This window comes from Haliotis asinina, chromosome 8 (genome assembly GCF_037392515.1).
Source record: "Haliotis asinina isolate JCU_RB_2024 chromosome 8, JCU_Hal_asi_v2, whole genome shotgun sequence".
NCBI classification, from domain to species: domain Eukaryota; kingdom Metazoa; phylum Mollusca; class Gastropoda; order Lepetellida; family Haliotidae; genus Haliotis; species Haliotis asinina.
Window position 1 is genome coordinate 30756821 of NC_090287.1, and position 17983 is coordinate 30774803.

The 17983-nt window shown below is 38.1% G+C and overlaps 1 protein-coding gene and 1 non-coding gene across 2 annotated transcripts; both read left to right on the top strand.

Moving 5' to 3' along the window:
• Positions 1 to 658: 658 nt before the first annotated feature.
• Positions 659 to 13407, top strand: LOC137294303 (protein phosphatase 1 regulatory subunit 36-like). The gene is made up of 17 exons (XM_067825303.1): positions 659 to 779; positions 962 to 1041; positions 3427 to 3498; positions 3702 to 3838; positions 4565 to 4634; positions 5687 to 5785; positions 6661 to 6801; positions 7423 to 7465; positions 7598 to 7680; positions 8212 to 8267; positions 9035 to 9143; positions 9661 to 9690; positions 9925 to 10014; positions 10758 to 10847; positions 11186 to 11296; positions 11492 to 11532; positions 12291 to 13407. The coding sequence occupies exons 1-17, from the start codon at positions 747 to 749 to the stop codon at positions 12356 to 12358; spliced, it is 1353 nt and encodes a 450-aa protein (XP_067681404.1). The 5' UTR covers positions 659 to 746; the 3' UTR covers positions 12359 to 13407.
• On the top strand, positions 1083 to 1155 carry Trnav-uac (transfer RNA valine (anticodon UAC)). The gene has a single exon. It is a non-coding gene; the product is annotated as a tRNA-Val (tRNA).
• Positions 13408 to 17983: the final 4576 nt, after the last annotated feature.

A 17983-nucleotide genomic window follows, 5' to 3' on the forward strand; every position in this document is an offset into this window, starting at 1 on the left:
ATATAAAGAAAACACACATTTCCCCGCTACAGTGAGGTTTGCGTTTGACATTTCACCTGTCAAAATCAAAGTTAGTTTCTTCAGGCATATTTAGGAACAATTCATTATAACACTCTAAGAAGAATGCAAATGATCCGCTATTTTCTTTTGATAACCATGATGTCTTGGGTGAAAGAAATTAAATGAAATGTTCAAGGGTTTGTAATATATGTATATTTTTTAAATCTGAAAGAATAAACAGTATGTAATATTCTTAGTCAGTCACAATATCTAGCGATGTATACAGGTTCTTAGTGCTTAGAAATGTTATTATGGTATGATTTTGAGTCAATTTACACCGTTATTGTTCAGCTACTTTAGCTAATGCTTACTTAGGGAACTATATGCCATTTTGTAATGTTGAACGTGCATTATCATAGTGAAATGATTGTGGCTTTCACAATGCGCTGAAAGTTTCAACATAATCGCATTTTGATTATTGTCAATAGCATGTAGCAACAATTTATAACAACATCTCTCAATAATTGGTTTGCAAAGAGGATGACGACCCACTGTAAGTGAACTTGTGTTCATTTTGGATGTCTGTTTATGACCGAAACACTGTTCTTGAATAATTAAACTACACGCATAAACACATCATTCAAGGGAAATAACTATTGGATACAAATTACCTCCCTTTAGTAATGTTGCTATGGTGAACGCTGTCGAAAATACTTTCATCGCTTGAAGGACAGTAATTATTTGCTATGGCAAAGGTGGCGGCTGAGATTGTGGAACTGGTAAGAATACAACTGTGTAAATAATGTTTCTGGGACCTTTCATGTCGTTGTTAAAATGGAAATAATACACAGAACGGAACTGTTGAATTGTGGACCCTGTAGCCTTGTTATGGAAAGTGAATCTGATCGATAACTGAACAGTTCAAACAATGTGTCCCGATTTCATTGTGTTTGCTTTTTAGCCACTTTTACCAGGGCCCACAAGCGGTCGTTGGGTATGGCGGGATGGAGATGGAGGACGGCCATCGCTGGAATTCGTTAGGTGAGAAAAGTAATCCGTGAAATGGACAGTGTTAGTACGGCGGTTCTGTGGTGTAGTGGTTATCACGTCTGCTTTACACGCAGAAGGTCGCGAGTTCGAACCTCGCCAGAACCTCTCATTCTTTTTAAAGAAATTGTAAGTTTTTGATCGGTTGAAATGACGCCACCGCCATACTCAGCGCAAGAAATAAGTCGGTGATTACCTTTAAAGATTATGCAAGGCTTTTATACAGTGGAATATGGCAATGAACTGTCAGTGGGAGATATCTGCACATCACTAAGTTAGTAGTCTGTTGTCACAGCATATGGAAACATTTGGAGAGCAGGAACACCATGTCCCACATCAGTTGTTAACGTATGCAAATTACATATGAAAAGTCATAGCTCTTGAAAAAGTGATTAATTTCACTGGAATGACATGTCTAATCATTATTAGAAATATTACAGTATTCATCTTTCCAGTAAGTTCTAAAAGATTTTGAACTCAGTATGACCCCCAACTGCCATTGCATCTTGCGTAAATCAAATCTTACTTCATCAAAAACAATCCTGAGTCAAATTTGTGGCCTTTGCACATTTTCTGTCCAAAAACTATAACAGGAAGTGGAATTATGTGTAACTTTTTACCTTGTATGCAAATGAACTGAAGTTGCAGATGTATTGTAAAAAAAATACCCCAAAATGATGATATTACTAATCTTAATGAAATGTCTGAATAATTTTAATATCAAAACTATCTAGATTTGTTACTTGTCTTAAGTAAACATTTGACAGTGTCATTTGCTTGTTCTTATAATGTGCTAAGGTGAGAAGATAGCAATACTGACAACAGAGAATTGCTTCACTTTCTTGGTCACATGAGGCAATCAGGATTGCTGCCAGCATATTGAACAAGTAGTGATTTTGTGCCATATTATTTGTAACGGAAATGAAGATTAAACATCAGCGAACTGAAAATTTATATATAAATTGCCAAATGTCAGTAGGCATTCATAATCATGATAGTAATAACATTAACTAGCACAATAATAGAGGGTCCCGTCACTGTTGTAACAGTCTCCTGGCTGGTGCTACAAAATATCACATCGGAGACCAAACGTCCAGACAAAACGATTTGGCCATAGAACATTTTGTTATTCCACTGCTACTGATTGGAATAGCCTACCCACTGAAATTAGACTCTGTAAAGACTATTCTTGACCTTTTGCTCTTATCTCAAGACCTACTTCTACGGACTCGCCTATTCTAAATGATTCCTACCACTATACTGTTTTCTTTCTTGTGTACGCCTTGAGCATGGATTGTGCACTATTATTATTATTGTATTATATATATGTACATGTATAGTCTCTCAGTAATATGAATATATTAAAGGTGACATGCTTAACAAAAGGTATATCCTTTATAAAAATCTGTACGGACATACTGTATACAATGTTAAAACATACAGACCTACCTTACAGTCAAGGCAGGGCTTGTTTGTATGAAATGTTAACCTATTTGCACCAGGTGCAATTTAAGATAAAAAAATAGTTGCACCAACCAAATTCCAGTTGCACAGTTATATAGAAGCATGCCATCTATAAAATTGACTTAGAATTAGAAGACTAGATTAGAAGAGTTAGAAGACTAATAAACAGGCTGCACTTTATAAAATCGGGTTGCACCAGTGCAAATAACAAAGCACTAAATTGAGCCCAGCAAGGTATACAATGTACAAAAGAGAGTGTAAGTCATAGTAATTGCCAAGAAACACAGAGCATGTTTTGAGCCCTTGAACATTAAGCATGATATTCAGCTTGTGTTTTCAAAATGCTTTCTCCTATTTTTTCTGATTTAGTCTGTTAAAATGCTATTCCAGTGACACCTTAATGTTCACTGTACCAATCAGACATCAGTGTTGTGCCCTACAACTCCTGAAACATAATATATTTCTTGTTCCTAGCCTTTACTGAATGCTATAGCCCTAGATGAAATAAGTCTAGATATTTGTAGGCTTATGGGTCTCCCTTCTCTACCGTGGTCTCCTTTCAAATTTAATATTGTTGTATGGCTTTAAAAAAATTGCATACCTTTAGAGGCTAGGGGTTAAACCATCCCTGATGTATTACATTATTAAGTCTCACTTTGTTTTATATAAGCTGCAGAGGTGTAGATGAGTTTGTCGTCTAGGCTTCTTGAAAGCCTGTATACTTAGAAATGGAAGATATCAACTTCTGAATAAAGCATGTTCAAAGTTTCAGGGAAAACTGGATATTATGGAAAGGAATACAACCAAGATAACAGCTTGTTTTGGCAAGTGCTTCCATAATCTTTGAAATACTGGATCATTAGTCTTTACATTGCTCTAATGGCATGTTGAAAGCCTGAAACGATTGTTTTGCAGTAACAATGCTAATGCCGACAGGCAGGACAAAAGAAGAAAAGCCAAAGAGCATGGAAGGGGTAGAGGAGACAGGTTTGTGTAACATTAGATACCATCACATAACAAAGTCATCAACACATGGTAACATGTTCAGATTTCATTTAACCGAATAAAGATTCATTAATTACAAAAAAACTCTGATTTGAATAAGAATAGTACTGATACATGATCTGATACTGATGATCTTCTGTGTTATTTCTCTTCTGATGCTCTTATTGACATTGTGTCCTTTACAGAGTGGCATCCAGTGTGGCTCGAGGTCAGGGCCAGGGGCGTGGCAGGGGGCAGGCTCGGAATAACACCACCAAGTCTCCACACCCATCTAAAAAAGACACTGCAGAAAATCCATACATCACCCTTGAGAATGTTAAAGGTGATTCTCTTTCAGTAGTTGAAAATCACATCTTAAGTTTATTTAGACTCGAAATTAGAGCTTCATGTTTTGTGTATTGAATATTTTTATAAGTGTGTATCCTTTTCGATGCTAATGTGTTACTGATTGTAATAATGTTGTCATAAAAGCACAAAGTGCTCTTAGAACGCAGACAGTCATAAGCCTCTCTGACTATGGGTGTTGTGATCGCTTCAGTGCAAGGATACCTTTGTACAACAGCAACATGGCCAGTTATCATGAGAGAGTAGGTATGAGATTGGCCTATTGCCTATGGATTTCTTGTGCTCTCCCCTCATTGTTATTATAATTTAGCAAACAGACGTGACACAAACATTTTTACATGCCCCCTCTGTGTGGTAAAAGACAAGTTGTACTGCATCATATTTTTATCTACTCCTTCCCTTCCTCCCACCGTCTTTGTGGTAAATTTTGATGAATCCCTTATTTCATTGTAACATTTTGTCATGACACTCTCCACCACCAGTAACCTCATTGTCCCTCCTTTACAACATATGTTTTTAACAGATTTGGCAACTGTATCATAGGACATATGGTGCAGATATTCCTGAATGAACTTCTATTCTGTTCTTGAGACAGTACAGTAACGTCTGTTCATGTTTATGGATTATCAAGTGTTGGAAGTTTATCACATTTGTCTTCCGTCCCATATCTGTTCATTTCACATATATACTGTATTCTTTGCAGTTGTTGCATTTGAGAGGATGATGGAGGCAGATCAGTGTCTCATTCCGGAGTCATTTGACAGTCTACGAGGGTAAGCTTGGATGAACTGTGTCTTTGGAAATGGTGGCAATTTAATGATAATTCTGTTTGTAATACCAATATCTGGAGTTTAAATCAGCAAAATCAGAGTTCAGGTTATATTCTCATTGGGAGAATTTTGATGATATTTTCATCTGCATAGATGATACTTTCTTCCGTGTGGATGACCCAATCCATCTACTATAAAGATACTTATATCTATGTAAAAAATACTTTCAGTATATATGGCGGTCCTTATTTTTATTTAGCCTTATATGTATTTTCACAACTTACCAAAATAATTTGAAATCATCTGATTTTCAACATTGAAATAGGAAATAACCCTTAAATAAATTCATAATAAATAAACTTCATCACATTTAAAAGAAGTTCATGTTATTTGATATTCATGTAGTACCTCAATAAACACATATCAAGTCTGAAAATCAAACAAACTGACATTGTTAGGTAGGCCAAAGGTTATGTAAGACAGACCCAGAGCTGTTTTGATAACTGAAGATAGTATGGTTACAGTGTAAGTCTGTAATATGGTAGTAGATAATAACTTCTAAGAAAAATTTTATAACATACACATAAATGTACGTATCATGTTTTCAACATAGATGAAAGCATTTTTATTCGACATTATGTTTTATAATATTGAACTGAAAAATCTTCAACAGAAGGCGGTTGTGCATTCTGTAGGGATGAAAAATTCTACAAAAGATTTTTCTATTTGTTAACGCAAATAATGATTAACGGAAAGCATAAATAAAGGTGGCTGGATGTTTTCTTAATTAACATTATTAAGTATAATTTCTTCATGTAATAAATCTTCAATTGATCTTATGCTTGCCACAGAAAACAACTGCAAGTCAGCCCTTTCACTAATAAATAATTTTTCAATAATATAATTGGTTATTAATCTTATTCGATATTTAAATCCAAATGTAGTGCTAGTTTAATCAATATGTAAATAGAGAAAATATTTTCCCTGAGGATTTTTGGATGCAGTTCAATTCAGCTTTGTTATGTTGTGGTAGATGAATGTATCATTGTTTCCAGGACCAAGCAGTTTGACACTTTCCTCATGTATCTACTGAGCTACTTCAACTGTTTCTTTGAGAAAATGAACCAGGAAAACAAGAAGAATCCTATGTATATGTAAGTATTGGGTTAGCCGCACAATATTATGTCGTTTTACTTGATTATCATGATTGTTCTCAATATTCAGTATGAATGAAGGGAGATAATCCTGCTTTGCCAAGCTTCATTTCTTTACCCTTAATTTTACAACAGCAATAACACCATTACTGTCCTTTCCACAGTAAATATTTATCAATAAATGTTAGAAATATTGTTGCTGTTCCTACTGCTGCTGTGCCTCCTCCTCCTCCTTCTCCTCCCTCCTCCTCCCTCCTCCTCCTTCTCCTCCTCCTCCCTCCTCCCTCCTCCCTCTCCTCCTCCAGTAGCTGCTGCTGCTACTACTACTACTACTACTCTGTGTCAGTGTATGAAATAGCATCAACCTAGTGGGCTTACAACTTTATTTTATAGCCACAGCTGTGGGCCAATACATTTCCCAAGGGTATATGCAACAATGTCATTGACTTCGGGAAATTTTTCAAAACTGATTCTTGGTAGCAAGACAACGTCATTTCATGATCAATCAAACCATAACTTCCACAGATCAGATCCTGTTTTTGATACAGGGCTGAATACATGTTAGCAGGACCAGCAACATTTTTTAGGTATCAGCTCTGTGGGTTTCCTGGGTTTTTACACAAATTTCATACACTGCTTGTATACATTGACATGTTGAATGGGTGACTGTCAGTTTGGCAAGTTTCACTCCTAGGAGTTTCTAGTCTCTAATTCTCTACACTGCACAGAGACCTGTTAACTGTGGTGCCTCCATATGCAAATGACATTGTTCGAAATAGGACAGTTGTAATATACTCTTTGTCCACTTGCAAATAAACCTGTGCCTGGAGAAGTTATTAATAGTGATTTTGAAAGTATTATTTGTATGTTTACAGAGAGCCTAGCCTGTCTGAGAAGATGGCCTATGCAGATGCTTGTGCGAGACTGGACGTAGCGCAGCGTCTACTGGGTCAGTCCTACTGTGTGCTGGTTCTGGGACTCGGCCTGGAGGATCAGCATCACATGGGATGTGGACAGTATGTAGTACCGATTTGCTGTATGTAGTTGCCATCTGAAGATCACAATCAAAATGATTGATTGGTTATGTCAGCCTACACACTTGTGTTTTAAATATTTGAACCGAGAAGAATTTAGAAACATTATTTAGTGATATGTACCTCTGTCAGGTTGTTTTAAGCTTGGAGTGGGAGGAAAACATCTATACAGTCTTAAAAAGGGATATATGAAGACATTTAAGTTAAAAGGAGTCAGAGGGTGAGTTTTCATTGAGACTTTTATCTGCAGGGCTATCCCCTTGAATTGACTTGAGACTTGTATTCTCTTATAGCAAAAAAATAAATTCTAAAACCAGTTCACCTCCTTGGTAAATCAATATTAGATATCTTTTTCTTATTCTCCTTGTGACTCTCCTATAACACCTGAAACCTCTCAGAAGTCTGTAAGGGAGAATAGTTTTAGCTGCTTGTGTGTCAATGTTATTGGATAGTGTGGATCAATCAAAGGCTTGTCTGGTCCAGACAAGAGTATTTACATGCCTACCATTCTTTAGTTGACTGAACACTGCTAACTGTCACATGCAACATCATTCTCTTACTCTCCCATTTGTATCAATGCTAATATAATGTATCTCCTTGTAGATCTCGAGTTTCCTCCACTTACAAAGATCGGTCAATGTTTGAGGTGAGCTAAATAAAATCTTAAATGTCACTGTCAATAACAGTCTTGTTTTGAGTGCATAAATTGTATAAAAGATACAACATGTTTTACAATATCTGTTCAAAATATCAAGACACTGTTTTGTATCTTTTTCAGAGATTTTATGTATATTGTACATATATTGTTTGGATCACATTTCGGAGGAAAGAGTTTGACATTGTCAAGAAAGAGATTGGAAGGTACAGCTTTGGTTGTTACAATGTCACATCAGTAATGATCAGCCATGTGCTCACAGCAGTACACTCTAGACTTAATTCATAAACTTCCTTATATTTGAAGCTATTGGGCTTGGGCAGCTCTATCATCAAAAGCCTATAACTCGGGCAATCAGAAATCATTGGCTATGGATTGAAGGCCCAGTTTGACCTGACTATATTTCTATGTTTGTGAGCATCATCCCCGGGATTACTTGTTTCAGCAAAGTAGTAAACATAATGTCTTAAATGTCTTAATCTTTTAGTATTATTATTACTTGCATCACTTCAGACTTTATCTCACTTTTTTTGCTGACTATACATGCTATATCTGGAATACATTTGCATCTTTATAGTGACGTTAAGCCCAAGACACTTATAAATAAATAAGTCACTTCAGCTTAAAACCACTTTATTTTTCTGAATGGTGCTTCATGTGCTAAGAACTCATAATAATGGCACAAAATGGCAGACAAGATATTGTTTGTAATGGAATCACCATCATTATCATTTCAGAATGTTGAGATCTGACACATTTAATCCAGCTATACGAGTGAAGTATGCTCCAGAAGGTAAGGGGAATGGTTACTCAATAATTCTTTGAACATCTTTGGAAGCTAAAGGGAAACAGTAAAGGTTTCATGTGAAGGTTGAAATAAGATAATGACCTTTTCTGACCTACCGTAAATTTCACATTTATAGTAAGGATCAATGAATATTGTAAGACTATTTCTTCATACTAGTGCTAAGGTTCAGATTTTTACATGACCAAACACAGATTTATGGCTAAAATAGATAAAACAGAAATGTTATTCAAATGTAATCAAACCTTGGTAAACTGTGAGCAAATGTGTGGCCCACATCTCCATGAAAAGTAAACTTTTGACAAAGGTTTGCTCATGCTGAAATATAAACCAAATATGCAACTTTGGGAACCATGAGCTAAAGAAATATAAAGGCCCAAGTAACCTATGTTGTTACAGTTATGTTGATTGTAGGTCAGATTTTGCATTCATATCATCAGTCAATGGTTTGTCTGGTCAGAGCTTGGTTATTTCCAACACATCTCCTAAGGCTTGTTACTGCTGTTTGTAATGTTAAGAAACAGGCATTAATCATAAATACTTCTAAGACAAATATGCAGGTCTGGAAAAGAGAAAAGGGCTTGTCCAACTCATACAAAATATGAGAATGATTTTTCATCACTTCCAGTGTTTTGGCCCATTGCTTTTACAAATGAATGTTTTGTGTTCCGTCATAATCAAAGACTAATATGTCGGGAGTTGGATTAAGTATGTGTTCTGTAGCTTATCATGGAGTGTTGCATCTCACCTAACAGAACCAAAAGAGGAACAGAAGCCAGACAAGGCAATCAAGGTGGAAGACCAGATACAGGCGAGGATTGAGGAGAAGAAACTGACTCCAGCAGAATATCGGCGACTGCATCCGTGAGTGTGGGGCATTTTCCTCCCCTTCATGTCGTGTTCTCACTATTGACTTGTAAAGTTACATCATCAATGTCAGAGAATAACTAGTCTTGATTATCCTTTGAAACCAATTACATGTATAGTGGATATATGACAGGTTTCTTTTCTTTCTTCAACTCTGGCACCTTCATCAGGTGAATGACAGAAAGTCACTTGTGATTCACCTGATGAAGGAGCAACTGGCCGTGAAACTTTGTGATAAAGCATAAACAGAAATTGTTGTTATCCATAAAGCATGTCATGTATTTATGTTTGTTCAACTTCTAAATGCCTTTCAAGAGCATCAATCGTAATGGATGTAAATTGAAAATTATATGAATGAGAGAATCTGTGATGACCAAAGGCATCTGCACAAAGAGTGTTACTCATAGTGTACTTCATACATATATCAGTTAAGTCCATTAGAGAAGGTACTGGTAATGAATGAAATACATACTTTGGCTTTCCTTTTTCACTCATCTGTTTGGTTCTGTTTCAGGAGGAGACCAGCCATTAAATCTATCATTAAGTAAGTGTCTTCTTCAGTAACAATAACATGATGCAATGCAAATAAACAAAGTCCATGTTTTATTTTCTCTAAGGTGTATTTCAGATAAATTTATGTATTTAAGATTTTTGTTATTTTGTGTTTGAGAGCTGTTCAAGATGCACTTAAAAACGTGAATGTGTTATGTAAGCTGAGATCACTTTCTACCATGTTTATGTCAGTGACGGTGTTGATGGTTTTGTGTTTTCCTTTCAGTCAACGCTCTCCGGCTGTTGTATCTATACTACCATCCCCCAAAGAAGAGGCCCATTGGCTGTTCAAGAGAACAACACCTGTCTCTTTAAAGTAAGAACGTTGAATGTTCAAAGGGCTATTTAAGAATAGCTCATCCTTAATCACTGGGACAACAGTTTTATAGTTACGTAATTTAGTGTGTTTCTTCTTCAATCCTTTGTTGACAAATTGAAATGGATTTGGCCTTGACTTATGTAAGGCCAAGGTGTATTAAGACATGTTTGTAACAAGATATCTAGGTTGACCATACATGTGCATACTGCCTGTGATATCTATGTTATGTAATGTTAATGTCTGTCAATTTATATACATTACCTCTCAGTATACTAGTGAGCATTCACTGTAGGGAAATAGGTCACAAGCAGCCATTCAGCATGACAAATCAGACAGATGGTCAGTCTCATGGACATGGTTTCTTGTATGTCTTGTATCACATCGTAATTTGGAGGTTGGGTGCTCATGATCTCAATCACTGGATTGTCTGGTCCAGTGAGTGAGTTTAGTTTTATGCCACACTTAGCAATATTCCAGCTATATGGTGTTGGTCTGTGAATAATTGAGTCAGGACCAGACAATCCAGGGATCAACAGCATGACCACTGGGAACTGATGACATGTGTCAACCAAGTCAGTGAACCTGACCCCAGATCCTGTTACTAACCTTTTGTGGCAAGCATAGGTTGCTGAAGACCTGTTCTACCCTGAATCTGTTTCTGGCCCAGAGTTGAGTGAGGCATCACCACCCAAAGAAACCAAACAGTTTATCTACTCAAACACTTGACTGTATACTTCCAGCTCACTAGGTCGGCAAGACCATGATGAAGAGGATGAGGAGGAAGAGCAAGAAATGATACAGTCTCTTACCATCAACTCAATGAAGCTGAAGTAGGTGATTCTTCACATCTCTTGGATACGCATTGATTTGGTGGCCAGTGATCGGTCAATATAGAAGATGATCTATATACTGGCAGAACAGCAGTGAAGCACTAAGAGTTAAACATAACTAGTTAAACATAGCTGGGGCTACTCTGGTCTACATTGTAGAATAAGTAGGATATTGCCATACAAATACGACTGTGATTTTTTCGTGACGATCCTTTTGGTATGTTGAAGTATGGTAAAAGTCTTTTGATGTGTCCTTCTTTAGGGTAATTATTATTGACTGACAAGACAGTATGCTTTATACATGAATAAATATGTTGTTAAATGTACTGAACCTTCAGGATCGGAATCATTGGGGAAGCTTCTAGTGGATTCAACAAGGTGACGTTGATGCCTCTGGGTACTGAGAATGAGGAAGAGGAAGGGGATGGAGGAGAAGGCCAGCAGAAGGAGTATGTTCATTTGTTATTGCAGCACACTCAAGACAAATTCACTTGGCTGTCTGTGATTAATACAGCTGTCAATGATTAATATGGCTGTCTGTGATATAATGTCTCAATGTTTGCATAAGGCACTCTTATAACCATGAAGTGTATTTTGCAAATAATATAATTTCATTTCTAATTTGTTGTTTTGATTTCTTGTAGAATGTCAGAAGATGCCAGTGGGGACAAGAGCCAGGCTGCAGGTCAGTTTCGTGATAGCAGATAAGTAAATGATCATAAGTCTTTTTTTCAAAGAATGTCTTTGTGAAATGAAAGGAATCTGATTTGTCAGTTGGACATATATAGAATGGACATAACTCCAGTAGCTACTGGTGGCACAATGATTAACTGTCAGCCATGATGGAAACTGTGACTTTTAGAAATAGTAATCTATGTTCCTCAGGGAAGATGTTAAAAAACTGACAAACAAACACACAGAAAGTATGTTGAGATATGCATTGTTCTAACAATGACTTGCTGTATACTGTGAAGGTGGATATGTACACTGACTATTGTACGATGGTGGTTTGGTGGATATAATGTAAGAAAGATTGTAGAGTAGTTCAAATCAATGACAGGGTTATACCGACCATTGAAAGAAAAAGCTCGGGCTTACACATGATTTTTGCTGAAAAGGTTGAGCAAGCCTTCAGTACTATATAAATATAACACTTTGAAACCTACACGACTTGCATGAAAATATTGGCTTGCTATGTGCCTGAATGATATTGATATAAGTTTTTACGTTTTACCCTGCCTGGCTTTTGACAAGGAGGGGCTAAAGCTAGGACTATTCACCTCTTGAGTCAGAGTGCTGTGTTTTACTGGGCATACATGTTGCCTTAGTAATTTAACTAGCACTATAAAACTGAGGTACAAGCAATCAATAACCAGAACCCAATGTTTAAACCCATGTCACCATAGCTCACAGTTTTCAACTGCCATGGCCTCAATATTTCAGATCGAGGCATGAGTCGACAGCAGACGTCTATTTCCCACGTGACAACTGAAGTCAATGATGATGACTAGATTTGATGAACTTTGTGCATCATCCGCTCACAGAATTAACTCTGCATCACTGTTGTATGCAGTATGTGAGGATATACAAGCTCCAGACAGATATGTGATCTGATATCAGAAGAACCAGGGCATCAATATGGCTGCCCCATTTGATGACCATGAGACTGGTTATTGTGTCCATTGATCTGAGATAATGGCCACCATATACTGGTCATGTTTACTATTACATATAAGATATAAAGAAATGAATACATAAAATGATCAGTGAAATGTGAGTACATATTTGTGTGGCATTGATCAGCAGCATCAAATGATCTACTTGTGGAGAAGTGATGCATCAGCCATGACATTGGAACTAGAGTGTGGAAAATATTGGATGTAAGAGGCACTTCAGGTCTTAGAAAATGGACGGTCATGGTCATTTATTAACAACCTTCACAACAAGCTAAGTTTGTTTTCATAGATCAAGATTTTTGTTTTCCCTCATCGTGTTATTGCTGAAATATTGCTAAAAGTAAAGTAAAACTATACTCACTCACTCAAAGATCAAGCGGTAATGACCTGACTTTGTTCAACGTTGACAAAATTTAAACCTATTCGATGTAAGTTTCATGCCAGTTATATTTCCCCATCTTTGCTGCTGTTTTTATTTTCATAAAAACTCAAATATTTTTTATTGGGGATAGTGTGTAACCCTTATTATGGTGAATATGGTACGTGTCATTACCCAGCTTCACAGACAGATGGATTACAGATGTGCATGCTTTATGAGAAAGTGATGAAATTTGTCACTTGATCGCTCTGGAACTGCATGCAGTGATGAACATGCACATCAAGAAGTTTACTAAATGAACATTTTTCTCAATGATATTGTCTGTGATATTCTACAATTTTGTTATTTGAAATGTTTGTTTATGATATTTATTGTACAGCATTATGAAAATGTGTCACATGTTTAGACAAATAGTTTTGTGTCTATGTTAGGAGTAAAGTGTGTTTGCATTTCTGGTTTATTATAAACTTGTATTATAGAAATAAAATTGTTTAGGTTGCCTTGGTGTAGTGTTGGAGTTCACTGCTTGGTGGGAAAGTATTACAAATAGAGGAATGAATATGGATGGGTTTTTTTTAGTATTTATCTCTGAACAATACCTTTTGCATCATGCTGACTAATTAAGTTGAAGATGACAACACCCATTGTCAGTTATACCACAAAAGGTATTGTCACATCATTTCAACAAGAGAACAGAGATGATATCTTTGCTATCAGTCCTCTGAGAAAAAGTGAAATAGTCAACTTGCAACTTGACCTTGAACGGGAAAAAATTTATCTCACTCATTATCTCTTTTGTCCTATGAAGATCCATATTAGAATATGTCTTTTAGCAACTCATGTTAGTAGGATGAGCCTACTGAGGCGGGTGGTCAGGCTTGCTGACTTGATTGACACATGTCATCTTATCCCATCATGGTTCTCTAGTGTTGAGCTGAAAGATGGTTCTGTTGCACCATGTTGTGAATTTGTTGACTTCTTCAGAGTCTGCCATGAGAGCGACTAGAGCATCATCAGCGAACATTACTGTGGAACACTTCCCCTAGCTACTCCTGCAATCGTTTGTACATGGACTGAACAATACCCTAAGAGGACACAACCTTGTTGGGCACCAGTGTAGATAGGAGTGACGTCGGAATGCACGTTGTTGACGTTAACACACTGGGTTCTGTGGGAAAGGAAGTTCGAGATCCACTTGCTGACAGGATAGAAGTATTCACGGAGAGGCCGAGGAGTTGCTGAAGGAGAAGATTCTGCAGAGGAGAAGTCGACGAACAGAATGCGAACGTAGGCGCGTGGTTTCTCAAGGTGTTCATAGACTCTGTGTAGGAGACACAGTGTGGCGTCCTCTAATCCACGCTGTGCCTGATTTGTGTCTGGCGTCATTGAGAAGGAAGCTGAGAACGACTCGCTTAGAACACTTCATCAGCACTGACGTTAGCTCCACAGGTCTACAATCATTCAAACAGGATGGATTTCTTTGGCATAGGATTGTTGGAGATAGTTTCCAAATTTTGGGAATGCAATGGTTACCCATGGAGCGCTCAAAGAACGTGCAGATGCTGTGAGCCAGCTGATTGCGACACTCTTTGAGAGCAATCCTGTCCACGTTATCAAGCCCTGCCCTTACCTCCGAATGTTAATTTTCCGAAGACAATGGGTGACTTTACTTTCAGAAATGATTGCGTCGTTTTCCTGGTGAGTTAACTGATTAAGGATGTGGTTTGTTTCTTAGAAGTCATACCAGTCACTCCTTTTCTCTTGTAGTAAGAAGTTTTTTGACACCCACGGCTTATTGTTCAGATATGTCATGGTCTGGTGGTAGTACGAGATGCACACAAAAAATGATGTCAGAGGTGGGTGCGTCCGCTAACCCATCTTTGTTTCTGCAGTCCTCCGTGAACACATCCCAGTTCGTGCTCTTGTGACGCCATGAACTATCAGTGACGTTATGTGCCTTGAGGGTGAGAGTGTATGTGTATGTGGTGGTGGTGTTGGCAGGGCTGTGCACTCCCCCTTGTGCCCTGAACTTTTGTTAAATAACCATTGAAACTCCGGTGTAAAGTGCACCCCCTTTCCCAAAACGCTGTATCCGCCTCTGTTAAACGTTATTTGTCAAGTTCTCGTGACCTCCAGTAAGAGCTGTGCTATTCGGTAATTTCCTACTGAGTTCTACTGACATTTTGGTACAACAGCAACGCGAGATAGTGCTTACTACATCAGAGACCTCATTGGTATTCCTCAGAACTGATCTTCAGTAACCCATGCTTGTTATAAGAGGCGACTTACGGGGACGAGTGGTCAGGCTCGCTGACTTAGTTGACATGTCATCGTATCCCGGCTGCGTAGTTCACGCTGTTGATCACTGGATTGTCTGGTCAGTACTCGATTAATCACGGACCGCCGCCTTATAGCTGGAATACTGCGCACTCACACCCGTCACTCTTGGCAAACGACACGGTTTGTCGAGGCACCACATGTGAAGCTTTGCAGTCATTGTGCACGTTGTGAAGACATGGTTGTTGGTTCAAATCCCCTTAGTCCCGATTACCGTATTCCCTCTAATATTTTTTCAACGAACTTCAGACTCAGCACTTGTTAGATGCTCGTCACTTTTTGGAGACCCAGCACTTATTGCGCTTGCTAGGTGAACCGTCATAACTGACGTCAAAGTTAGGGACCATTCCTTAATCTATTTTTGGATCAAGGGAGGATACATCAATGAAAAACATATCTGGCGCTTATCAGAGCCCCGGCTCTTATTAGAGGCCCTGCGCTTCTTTCTCAAACCACTGCTTTGTTTCAGGCGCATTTTAGAGGAAATGCGGTAGGTCCATGTTTCTTGGTGTGTCACTAATAATCACCTTGCGCATGTGTGTTACCAAAGTGGTAAAATTGTATGGCTTTCTGCACACACTAATCTGACACTCTGTGACATAAGTTCAATACAGCACAAATCGGCGTAAAACTACACTCATTCAATAGTGACAAATACGAAGGGGACGGCGGGGGACACCAGAATGGAGCTTCACAAATTGTACCCATGTGGAGAATCGAACTCGGGCCTTCGACGTGACGAACGAACGGTTTGACCACTAGATTACCCCACCGCCCGAAGATTGGGAGCTAAATCACTAGATTGGGAACTAAATCACTCAACAAAGTCTTATGAAATTTAATTGTGTCAGCACGAATGATGACAGCAACCCCTTCCGCTCGAATAGCCATTCAATTCTGCATGACGTCTTATCATAGCGAACAATATTGACTAAAGGCGATACCCTGGCAGACCATCAGTATTATTGTGTTCTTCATGACCAACGTCAATTAGCAAGAAATCGGGTGGACGGAGAAATCTGTACAAAAAACAACAAAACAAACCATGTACATGAAAATTAAAATTTTAAATCACTCTGTAATAGTCGTTATAGTCATTTATCATGCCGATCCACCCGGTATACTTCGTAGTTTCTAAAGGTCACATGCAACTAAAAAAACCCAAACATAATTAAAACACAATTATCACTTATTTATGACATATAATATACATTAATGCTTGTGAAAAAACCCAACTTCACAAAATTATAAGCGTACAATCGCGATTCAAAAGTGCAGTATTTTGTACTTGGGCATACGTTCCTCGAAACGAAGCCCTCGGGAGACCGAATCCAGTCATAGCGGGTGGGTGTGCACTCAAGTGTAACGACGGCTTTCGATTGGCTGGTTCATTTGCTGATACGCTGATAGCTCATTGTGCGTACAGAAAGATGATCTGTTTGATAGGCATTTTTGAAGTATGGCAAGTCACAAGAAACTACGATTCTTTATAGATAACAACTTCTTTTCTTGTACTTGATGCGTCGCAGGCTTTTTTTTCATCGCATTTTTTTCAATAGGCAGAATTGCCGTTTTTGATGAGTCTCTGCCGAAAGGTATCAGAATCTGCAAAGTTGTGTTTTACGTTGCATGTGACCTTTAAAGAACAAATGTCGATATATTCTTTGATATAACGAAAGACGAGGCAGAATCGTAATTGATTATTTTGTAACTGATAGCATAGATTCGATTGCGACGATACGAGTTTCGAGAACACAAACTATTGTTAATGTTGTTTCTTTAACAATTGCGATAAAGACGATGTGAATGTGTTGCTGGGTTCCAACATCTGTGAAGCACCAGTTTATCAGTTGGGAGTATTGAGATAAGTAGGTTCCTCATCTGGGTTAATTGGCCCAAATAACGAGGCCGTGCCATTATTGTCACACGGCTTCGTCAGTTAATGAGTACATGAATCATACATTCAGCTCAGTGTTTGATAAGGTCAGTGAGACTGTTCACACACGTACGTTCGATACTTAAGTGTGTTACATATCACTGGTAAATACAAACGAACTTGTTCGTTGGCTTAGTGGTTAAAGCGTTTTCGAAGACCGGGTTCGAATTTACATGTGGATATTGCTGGAATATTGCAAAATGTGGCGTAAAACTAAACTTTCACTTAGTGGCTGTTCCGAGTTACGTACCTTTGACGAGCCAGATGCATTGCCGGTTGAAAGATTATGAAATTTGAATTGCCAGTACCGTTCTTATGCTCGCCAGTTTCAACAGGGTGTATTTTTCTCGGATTATATTTAGTTCGCTATCCATCTCCTAATGAAACACAACGCACTTTAGGCTGACTCACTGTTTGGCGGACCACTTTGTCCGATGTGATTCATATATTAAAAACAGGTATGAACTTCCATCTACTGTTTGATACCAGGTGATTCCAGGGAAAATGTTATGGAATTACTTCTTTAAGATACTCCGCGTTAGAGTGTGAACCATATGCGCGAACAATTTTATTTCTCCTGGACCCGCACGTACAAAGCGACCTTTGCTGGCGCTAAAATCGATCTTTATGTGATTAATGTTATAGGATGAAATTGCTATCGTTCCCGAAATGGGACCGGTTAGTGCCGGTGGCTGACCTCCTAGAGTGAGTAAGTGAGTGAGTGAGTGAGTGAGTGAGTGAGTGAGGTGACCAGGAATGGACTCCATACACTGACGTGGGTAACCGGTCCTGTGTCTAGCAAGCGAAC